This window comes from Bufo gargarizans, chromosome 8, assembly GCF_014858855.1.
Source record: "Bufo gargarizans isolate SCDJY-AF-19 chromosome 8, ASM1485885v1, whole genome shotgun sequence".
NCBI classification, from domain to species: Eukaryota; Metazoa; Chordata; class Amphibia; order Anura; family Bufonidae; genus Bufo; species Bufo gargarizans.
Window position 1 is genome coordinate 140,739,575 of NC_058087.1, and position 12,184 is coordinate 140,751,758.

Genomic DNA, 12,184 nt, shown 5'->3' on the forward strand with positions numbered 1-12,184 from the left:
ACGTATAAACAATGTTTATAATAATAAATATAAATTCGAAATGCAAAATAACACAATAAACATAAAATATGACAAGTAGAAATGACTGTAAGGCAAATTGTATTACCAAGCAGATCCACTCTGCCTCTGAGGGTGGAAACACAACAGAACAATTACATCTATGTTCATTTTTACATTGCCTAAGGGTTTTTATAAAAGTAAAAGACAAACAAAAATGCCACCGGTGGCCACTAGGTGGGGACAGTGAGTGTAAGCTAGGGAGATCAGGCACTATTCAAAACAAAACAGGGAGAGCAAGCAAAGGACACTTTAATCAATGCAACACAGTGTGTAAGTGACAGGGAGGAGGAAGCCTTCCCCAGAAGCAGGCTCAGCCACTGAAACTGTCCCCCAAATAAAGCTGGGGACATCTGATGTGACATGCAAGCCACAAGTAAGAGCAGCCTCCTGTCTACTGCTGGGGAAGTGTCACCATGAAGGAGAAGAGCCATCCAGCTCCCTGAGCAGCCACAGGTCACCTCTGGGTCTTTTCTTCTGTCATTTTGGTTTCTATTGAGGGAACAGAGGGCAAAGAGGAAAGTCATGCCCAGGCAACCCTGATGGTACGGTGAGCAAAGATGGCATACATACAGGTAGGTGGCTTTCACACTTTTACTGATTGCTGAAAATCAAGTCTCTGGTTAGAACTTGCAAAGCTCCAGCCAATGAACAAGTCAATGGGCGCAGGCTGCAGAGGATGGGCTGTGACTGCCAGGTAATGACATAGGAGAATACAGCTGGCTTTATGGGTGGACCATCCATGGTGCAGAACTTTTACATAAGCAGCATATATACACATGTATACCAAACATACCCAGCATATATACACACATGTATACCAAACATACCCAGCATATATACACATGTATACCAAACATACCCAGCATATATACACATGTATACCAAACATACCCAGCATATATACACATGTATACCAAACATACCCAGCATATATACACATGTATACCAAACATACCCAGCATATATACACATGTATACCAAACATACCCAGCATATATACACATGCATACCAAACATACCCAGCATATATACACATGTATACCAAACATACCCAGCATATATACACATGTATACCAAACATACCCAGCATATATACACATGTATACCAAACATACCCAGCATATATACACATGTATACCAAACATACCCAGCATATATACACATGTATACCAAACATACCCAGCATATATACACATGTATACCAAACATACCCAGCATATATACACATGTATACCAAACATACCCAGCATATATACAACATACCAGCATATACACATGCATACCAAACATACCCAGCATATATACACATGTATACCTAACATACCCAGCATATATACACATGTATACCAAACATACCCAGCATATATACACATGTATACCAAACATACCCAGCATATATACACATGTATACCAAACATACCCAGCATATATACACATGTATACCAAACATACCCAGCATATATACACATGTATACCTAACATACCCAGCATATATACACATGTATGCCAAACATACCCAGCATATATACACATGTATACCTAACATACACAGCATATATACACATGTATACCAAACATACCCAGCATATATACACATGTATACCAAACATACCCAGCATATATACACATGTATACCAAACATACCCAGCATATATACACACATGTATACCTAACATACTAGCATATATACACAACATGTATACCTAACATACTAGCATATATACACAACATGTATACCTAACATACCCAGCATATATACACAACATGTTTACCTAACATACCCAGCATATATACACATGTATACCAAACATATCCAGCATATATACACATGTATACCAAACATACCCAGCATATATACACACATGTATACCTAACATACTAGCATATATACACAACATGTATACCTAACATACTAGCATATATACACAACATGTATACCTAACATACCCAGCATATATACACACATGTATACCTAACATACTAGCATATATACACAACATGTATACCTAACATACCCAGCATATATACACAACATGTATACCTAACATACCCAGCATATATACACAACATGTTTACCTAACATACACAGCATATATACACATGTATACCAAACATATCCAGCATATATACACATGTATACTTAACATACCAAACATATAATCACAATATGTATACCTGACATATACTGTATATCCAACATAAATACCTTACATATACACGTGTATGCCTAATATACTGTATATAGGAAAATAAAAATGCTTGTAGAAGTTTTATAAGAAAAATGAGAAAGTTTACTCTGTGTGTATTACATGCATGATCTATAATATGCCAATTACATGTTCAGATGAGATGTAGCAGAGCTGAATAGCAGGTTTACATGTTGTCATATGGAAACATGATATTTGAGATATTTTTGCAATATCTATCTATCATGTACATGACATATTGTTATACATGTATGTGCCTATAGACACATATTAGACATCCCCTACACTGTGATGGATCATCTTCTGGAGATGCAGTAACATTATAATCCATCAGCCATTTTTCGCCAAAAGAAGAAAGTCACAAGCGACCTTACAACCATGACATAAAATCCAGCCCTACTGGAAATTCTTTCAGATACAGTAGTTGTGAGATCACGTTTTTCCCTTTGGGAAACTATAGCAGGTGCGACAACATGGAGGTGACGCGTCGTTGTGAACTCCTAGAGTGAATTAAGCCCCTTGTGAATCCAGCACAGTAAAATAATAATAAATATGGAGAAATAAGTGTTCCATGTATAGAGACCGCCACCAAATCCTCTTCGCTGAAGTGTCAGTGTACACCCCAGTCCTGTCACTGTCAGCCTCTACAGGGGCATGGATGCCTGATGGTGGTAGTGGCGCTCATGGCTTCTGTGCTAAGCAGCAGCTGAATGTTCCTTACCACGTACAATATCAGTCGCTGCTATGCCGGATAGCAGGGAACAGGGAGCAGGTCACCTCCTAACGCGACCCTGAAGATCTCCCTAAACTCCTAATGCATGAGCCGCCTCAGAAGGTAAGGGGGCTCATGCTCACCAACCTAGAACCCTAGGTATCCCTGCTATGCCCTAAGCATGAAGACAGGGTAGAGACCACCCATTCATCCTACACAAGCATACTATAGGCAGGTTGTGTTCAGTCCATGTTCTCCACGTATCCACTGACCATGGGTCAATGGAAAAACACTGCAGACGCGCCCTACTTCGGTCCATCTTCCAGACCAAACACTCCCCTAGAAGTCTATGGGGGAGACTTATCAAAACTGCCGTAAAGGAAAGCTGTTTTAGTTGCCCCTAGATTCCACCTTTCATTTCCCAAAGGAGCTGTGACAAATGAAAGGAGGAATCTGATTGGTTGCTATGGGCAACTAAGCCAGTTCTACTTTACCCCAGTTTTTATAAATCTCCCCCTAAGGCCTCTTGCACATAACCGTATGTATTTTGTGGTGCACAAAAAATACGGATGACATCCGTGTGCATTCCGTATTTTGTGGAACGGAACAGATAGCCCTTCATAGAACATTCCTATCCTAGTCCGTAATGCGGACAATAATAGGACATGTTCTATTTTTTTTTGCAGAACGCAAATACGGACATACTGAAACAGAATACACATGGAGTAACTTCAGTTTTTTTTGCAGACCCATTGAAGTGAATAGTTTTGCATACGGTCCGCAAAAAAACGGAACAGACACGGAAAGAAAATATGTTTGTGTGCACGAGGCCTAACCATGGATGGCACACAGATGGCCCCGTGTTCACTGATTCACTGCATGGACACTTGATGTAGAAGTTGTAAAAAAAAAAAAAAAAACTCAGTTTTTTGTGCACACATCCTTAGGCTACATGCACACGACAGTAAAAAAAAAATCTGTTAACAACAAATATTTTTAACAGACGTTTTTTTCACTGATGCCTTTCTGAGAAATGGATGTTAAAGGGCTTCTGTCACCCCACTAAACCGTTTTTTTTTTTTGGGTTTACTTATAATCCCTATAGTGCGATTTCTGCATACATAAGCTAAATAATCATTTCGGTTCAGTAGAATTTGTTAAAAACGTAATTTAAAAATATGCAAATTACCTTGCTACCAGCAAGTAGGGGGGCTACTTGCTGGTAGCAGCCGCATCCTCCGATCCTAAAGACGCCCCCTCCGCATGTTGATTGACAGGGCCAGGGAACGGGATCGTCCTCTGCTGTCCCTGTTTGAATTCAAAATCTCGCGCCTGCGCCGTACCTGTCTTCAATCGACGCAGGCGCACTGAGAGGCGGCCGCTCGCTCGGCCGCTCCATCCTCAATGCGCCTGCGTCGTGTGTAGATGTGACATCATCGGCGCAGGCGCATTGAGGATGGAGCGGCCGAGCGAGCGGCCTCCTCTCAGTGCGCCTGCGCCGACTGAATACCGTTACGGCGCAGGCGCGAGATCTTGGTAGCAGACAGGGCCAGCAGAGGACGATCCCGTTCCCTGGCCCTGTCAATCAACATGCGGCGGGGGCGTCTTTAGGATCGGAGGATGCGGCTGCTACCAGCAAGTAGTCGCCCTACTTGCTGGTAGCAAGGTAATTTGCATATTTTAAAATTACGTTTTTAACAAATTCTGCTGAACCGGTTTAGTGGGGTGACAGAAGCCCTTTAAAAATGGACCCATTCAATTGTATGGGGGCAGTCTGTCAGTGAAAAACAGACAAGATAGAACATGTTTCATTTTTTGACGTCTGTTTTTCACTGACAGTCAAAAAAACTGCTGTATGAATAACCCCATAGACTACCATTGGTCTTAAAACGGACGTGTGATGGCCGTTAAAAAAATTTACATTACATGTCCGTTTTTCACTGTCATGTGCATGTAGCCTAAAAGGGGTTGTTTGGGATTTTGATATTGAAGGCCTGTCCTCGGGTTAGGTCGATATCTGATCTGTGGGGGTCCGACTCCCAAGACCCCTGCCGATTTGCTGTTGGAAGAGCCTGAAGTATAGTGGCTGCTCTTGGTATTGCAGCTCAGACCTATCCACTTGAACGGGACTGAGCTTCACATAGGCCACAACGCCACCTAGACCACAAACGGGAGTCGGACCCCCTCTGATCAGATATTGATGACCTATCCTTAAAGGCAATCAATATCAAAATCTTGGACAACCCCTTTAACACAGACCTTACAAGATTTAAAACTCAGATGCACCCGCCCCTGGGAAAGTCCTGACTCCACACGGAAACACCCACGTGTGGGCGGTGCCATAGTTCGCCATGCCCACGTTAGACACGGAACTGGCCGAATTTGCCAGGACTGTCTCTGAAAATCAGGGACAGCCCCTGCAAATTCGGGACAGTTGGCAACTACCGATGCAGCACAGTCCGAATATTTGAATCTGCAAAAAGGATCCAGAAGTGTGAATGGGCCCCAAGGCTTTAGAGCCCACATGGTGAGGAGTAACAGCTGAACATGTGGGCAGCAGATGTTACTCACTTGTTACAGATGGGCTGCCATGTCAGGTTACCCATGACTAATACTCTCGACGGTATCCTCGCATTCTATTCTACTGCTGCACACCGTGCTGACACTGGCTATTCAGTATCTGTGTAACGCTTCCATCTATCTGTCACCTGGGCTATTATCATCCTGAAGTAACCTGCATTACGCTCTGACATGTCGCCAAACACGGAGTATTTCATCATACACACAAATATTTGCTATAATAATTTATATCATAACTTCTATAACCAGAACATTAAAGGGGTTGTCTGAAGGAGAACCCTGTTACCAGGAAATTCACTATTAAACCAGACGCAATGTCCTGTAGGGCTAGCTCAGCTGAATGGAATGATACCGTTCACTTATCGAGCAGCAAAATAATCCATATGCAAATGAGCAGATAATTGATCACCACTAGAGATGAGCGAATTTCATGTTATGAAATTCGTTCACTCTTCATTTGGTGGTAAAAGCAGAATTGCGTTATGGATTCCGTTACCACGGACCATAACGCAATTCTATGACAGAATGCATAACGGAATGCCTTTAGAGGCATTTTGTTATTCATTCCGTCCTAATAGAAGTCTATGGGCTGCATAACAGATCTGTTCCGGACTCCCCTGCATAACGAAGCCTGTAGACTTCTATTATGATGGAATGAATAAAGGAATGCCTCCATTCCGTTATGCATTCCATGATAGAATTGCGTTATGGTCCGTGGTAACGGAATCCATAACACAATTCTGCTTTTAACCACCAATGAAGCGTGAACAAATTTCTAAATATGAAATTCGCTCATCTTCTAATCACTACGTATCACACCACTTTGCATAAATCAATATTACGTGCAAGAGAGGAAGGTCTACTTCTGATGCTGGTTACCTCTACCCCCACCCCTCTTGCTATCTTTGAATCTGTCCAGCAGCTCACAGAAGGATTATAGTACACCTCTATGGAGAGGGGAGGGGGGTAGGAGTGAGGAGGAGCTGAGTGAGACAGGACTCCAGGAGAAACCGCTTACAGACTGCTTCAGCTAAATAGGAAGTTTATGTCTTAGCCCAAGTGCTTTACCATACAGGATTTTGTCTGGCCCGTCATCGCATGTCCTGCGGCCGTATTTCCGTCCCGTTCCCATTATGGTGATTGGAGCTGGGGCGGACTTCCGGGAGCACACTTGTGCAAATGTTACTACGGACAAGCCTAACACCAGTGTGAAAGAAGCCTTATATGTGTGTGTTTTAAAACCTTTTATTAAACTTTTTAAACTTTTTTTAATCCCACCAGGTCAGGGCCTAATAGATGTACCAAGATGGCAAACCTGGGGAACATTGTTAGGCCCATAGCAACCAATCGCTGCAGGATTGACAGAGAGTGCCCCTACCTTTGACTATCCCTTAAAGGGAACCTGTCACCAGTTTTATGGTGTCCTAACTAAGGGCAACATAAATAAGTGACTGATTCTCTTAGCAAACTGCTGGGTCACTTTCTTTAATTGACCCAGTCAATCTGCCAACATCTTGTATTGAAAAGCTCCAGCTGATAATGATGAGTCCTGAATATTCATGAGCTCCTGACTCTCCCCGCCCACCTGCTGCTGAATGACAGTTTGTTTCCATATGAATCAGCAGCAGGTGGGCAGGGGAGTGGCTATAGCTCTGAATTAAATATACGCTGGACTCAATGACATCACGCCGGACTCAAATCATCTCATTAGCATGCGGCATCTTTGTGTGTATATTATGAGGTAGCCATCTGTCACACCAGTAAGTGAATACATCTAAGGCACTTTTTAGTAGTTAATGATTGTATATAATTAGTTAGATTATAATCAATTATCCACATGACAGGTTCCCTTTAAATACTTTGGTTACTATTGAATGTGGCGTCTAAGAGCTTAAATGGCCTGGACTGGAGGTATCTCAGAACCTGGCTATTGCAGCTGACATCTACTATTGATGGCGTGGGCCCAGCTCCTGAGCCTGTGCCATCACAGCGCTGTACATGTACAGTGAATCCGTATATATACATAAGCCACATGTTGCCTATGGGTTAAAACCACCTGCCCTGTATCGTGCAGGTCGTCCTCATGAGACCAAAACAGCTAAAACCCGGCATTGGTTGCACTCCACAAAACCTCTAATGATGTCCTGTTGTATCTGGCACCAAGATGTTAGCGGCAGGAATCTAAGGCCTTTGAGGTTGGTTCTCTATGGATCGGACTTATCCCACAGGTGCCCAGCTGGACTGAGATCTGAGGAGCTTGTAGATCATGCCATCACCTTGCACTCTTTGCCCTGTCCATTAAACCATTCCCGAACTATTTTTGCAGTGAGGCAAGGCACATTACCCGACTGTTGGAGGCACTGCCATTAGGAAATACTCTGTCACAAAGGGCAACACTTGGTCTTTAACAATGTTTATGTAAATGGTACATGTCAAAGAAATGTCCAGCTGAAGGCCAGTGCCCAAGCTTCTCAGCAGAACATTGGTGCCATCTCTTCCCTAGGTAAGTTACGCACATGCATCTGACCATCCACATAATGAAAAAAATGGAATTCATCAGATCAGGCCACCTTCTGCCATTTTGGACATGGTCAACATGGACACTCTGACCAGTCTTTGGCTACACTGTCCCGTATGCAGAAACTTGCAATGCCCTGCTTGTTCAGGCACTGTTCTATCATAGCCAGCAGTAGGTTTTTCAGTGATTTGTGCTACACTAGCTATTCTGTGGGATCAGACCAGTTGGGCTAGCCATTACTCCCCAGGCTCATCAATGAGCTAAGGTCACCTATGACCCCATTTGCCCATTTTCTGACTTCCAACACATCCATTTGTTACCCAATATATCCCAACCCTTTTACAGACGTCATCGCCATGAGATCATCAGTGTTATTCCCTTCCTCTGGTTATAATGTTATGGCTGATCGCTGTGTAATGTATATCTGTGGTAACGTGATACTATTATATAAATGTACTGTATAGGCTGTGGGCCAGTGTGCTGTGATTGTGAATGCTATGTAGTCCCCACTGAGAGTGGAACGATCAGCTCAGCTGCTGTGGTAGAAGATCATGGCATAGTTCTGTCCACTTTCTGGGCAACCATTCTGCTTCTTGGGTTCAATGACTTCAATCATACACATTACATAGGGCCCAATGGGCCATATGGCAATATCTAAATGAATGCCTTCTGCTGATTGTTCATGGTACAATACCTCCTTTAATACCAGAACATGAGTTTGTAACCTACCTTTAAAGGCCCTGATATTTTGTAGTTGGATTAGAGAAGGTACTGTGAGACTGGAGCATTGCCAATTCTTCTATTTACTTAATTCAAATTCCTGCGCCCAGAATCTAGTGGATGGAAGACTGGAGACAGTTTTAACAGGAAAAAGGTCCATTGAAACATAATAGTTATGCATTGAGATGTTGTGAAGGATGGATGTGATTTCAGGTTGCACCCTTACTTTTGGCCTAGGCTCTGTTTACATTTGCATCATGGTTTCAGTTAAACAACAGATACCATGACGCGGTGCCAAAGTCTTTTTACAATGGACACCGGTGGTGAACAATGGACCCCGTTGACGGAGTCTATCAGATTCTGTCATTTTGATGGCAAAACCTCAGACGTAAGTGTGAACACCGCTTTAGTGTGTGTGACTGTACAGGAATCAATATCTGGAGCGCTGATGACCAGTAATTGTGTATGCAGTTACAGTCTATTCCAGTGTGACTGGGCCTGGTGCTGCGAATGTGAGTAGGCTACGGTGTAGTACACGGCACATTCACACTTATATGGAGGACTCTTTTTTTTTTACATCAGACAAGAAGATTTCCCATTCATTGTTTCATGATCCATTCAGTGCTAGATGTCTGCTCTTATAGACTGGACATATGTTGCCATATTTTCTGGTTTATTTTACCATAATTTCTATATCAGAGTTCCCAGGAGGCTGGAGAGGGCCTACTGCCTCCATGGATAGAGACACACAGGACCAACACCAGCTGACTTAGTGTGGGGCGCCATTAGCTACCATGGCCGTTCCTGTCTTGTATTCATGGAGGGAAATTTGACCAGCCTTCGGTATGTCGAGGACATCATGTAACCAGTCCTACTGCCTTTTTTTGGAACCAGGAGATGTGCTGTTCCAACAATATATTGCTCATCCACACACTGCCCGCGCTACACAACGTACCCTTCAGGGTATCCAGCAGCACCCATGGCCAGCTTGATCTCCAGATCTCATCCCTATTGAGAATTTCCTAGATGGGGTGACAGATCTCCCATGGACAGCAGCCAACAGCCACTTTGGCTGAACTACGGGTCCAAGTTGAAAGAACTTGGAATGACATACCTCAGGAGAATATCCAGCATCCTTATGACCGTCATCATGCCAGAGTGGTATCACAGTAAGAGGAGATGCCACCCAGTAGTAATGTGACCCTGCCTTAACATATACCCTGCTGCAGAAATCAAAATAAACGGTGCATTGACATTAGTATTGACCAAGCATGTTATACTTTGTCAATCACATTAAGTTTTCCAGTTGATCTACGTTCATCTCAGTATTTCCATTTATACATCCTTTCCACCATTTCTTCCATTTTCTTCCTTTAAAAAACATACCAGGCCAGCATCTCCCGGTCCTGACATGACTCTGCTCTCTGTAGCTTGACCGATCCAGGAACCAGGTGGCACCAATACCCATTGTATATGGCTTTCCAACCAATCAGAGAAGACATTGTTCTACTAAAATCTATTGTCCTGCTGGTCTTGCCAGTTATTGTGGCCCCACCCTGTACCTTGCTCTTATCTAACTTATCCTTGCTCATCATATACCCTTTGAGATGGATTGTTTAACTATACTAATTTCTGACCTCTTGGTACCTCGTCTGAATGGCTAATCTTCTCTGTTTCCTAACTTTTAGTTATTAGGTTGTTCCCCCTTGTACCATGTTTGGCTTCTGAACTCCTACCTTATGTCTAGACTAGTTTTTGACTACATTTATGCTGCATCCTTTAGTGCTTCACAAATTCCTGAACCAGCTACACAAAAAAAAGACAACTAGATCCACTAGGTTTACAAAGTAACCTAAAGAACTAGTTGGAACTAGAGGACTAGTTGGAAAATCACCAGGCATTTAAAAGGGTTGTTCAGGATTAGGAAAATATAGAAAAAAAAGGTCTGCTTTAGTTTTCCTGAAACAGTGTCACTCTTGTCCATGGGCCGTGTCTGGTATTGAAGCACATCCCCAATCAAGTTCTAATCTTGGGCAACCATAGGAGGACCAAGTGTCAAGAAAAAGGGTTTAAATGTGTGTGTGGTTCAGTTTAACTTTCAAACTAGCTTGCACTTCCTCCTTCTCAGTCCTGTTCCATGCTGTTTCCTCCACATTTACCAAGTTCTCTCCCATAATTGCTGTTCCCCACCTCCCATCCCTGAAGTCCTAACCCATCATTTCAATACCATACAAGTTCTGACCTTCAACATGTTTTTATCCTCCATTTCCCTCCCACACTTATCTATCTCCTCGGTGCCAATTATCATCCCTCCCACCACTTGCTTTTTAGACCATCTCTATTGTCCGTAGTACCCATTATTCTACACATATATATATATATATATATATATATATATATATATATGTATGAAGGATTCTCTGGCATAATCTATGAGCAGCCACTGCTACGCAACTATCTCATCTCACTGTAATCAAATGTAATCTAATATATCAGTGGGTCTGGAATATCAGTGCAGCACACGCACACTCTGCCTTGCATTGATTACCAAAGACAATGATTGTAAGTATTCCTATAGCATTGAATAATTTGCTAAATGTCATCGATTTATATCGGTATATTCTATTGTTTTCTAATTATAATGCCATCAGTTGATACCGGGAACCTGTAGTCATATATTATAAAACTATATAGATCATTGAAGTCATTGTGTGACCACCTAGGCAGATCCTTGTCTGTGCGTCTCTGTGGAAAGATTCAAAGGGTGTGTACGACTGTATGACTAGCATTGAGCTTGGCTTAATATTGATTACAGAGATACTGTAGATACATGGGGTTGGTGATCAGGTTTGGGTATGTACCTTCTACCTTGTTAACAAGGGGATATTTCATAAGTAAGGGTGGTCTTGGTATATGATTTGTGCAAATCATTTGTGAGAAGGCATAAAAAATGTAACAAATTGAATTAGGGAAAGTTATCGTTGGGAAGAATCTTCTATGCTATCCCTAATGTAGTCAATTATAATCTGATAATCATCATGGTTACTTTGTATCGGTTGTTTTTTAGTGTATTAGATGTGCTATTATCACATCAACTACTGCTGTCTTGTGTTCAGATGACTTGCATCTATTTCATTTATATTTTATATCACCGATATCTATAAATTACTACAGATGATATTATATCTCTTCCATTAATAGAACGTGTGGACCGTTTGCCAAGTATATTAGGTCAACTATAATATGTGTAAAATATATTGTCTTGTAAGGCTCCATTAATTTATTTTTATTTTTTACTGAAATACATATTGGTGTGGAATATAACAGTGTTTTTCCAGTTTTCAGTGACAGGGTCTATGGGTTCCAAATGGTGTCCGTTGTACCATA

The 12,184-nt window shown here is 42.1% G+C and overlaps 1 protein-coding gene across 1 annotated transcript in view; it reads left to right on the forward strand.

Moving 5' to 3' along the window:
- Positions 1-308: 308 nt before the first annotated feature.
- The window catches only part of SYT17 (synaptotagmin 17), a 105,522-nt gene continuing 93,646 nt past the window's right edge, over positions 309-12,184 (forward strand). Inside the window, exon 1 of the mRNA XM_044303750.1 lies at positions 309-632. Within this exon, the coding sequence (XP_044159685.1) occupies positions 618-632 (15 nt within the window). The 5' untranslated portion in view covers positions 309-617. The remainder of the gene's footprint in view (positions 633-12,184) is intronic.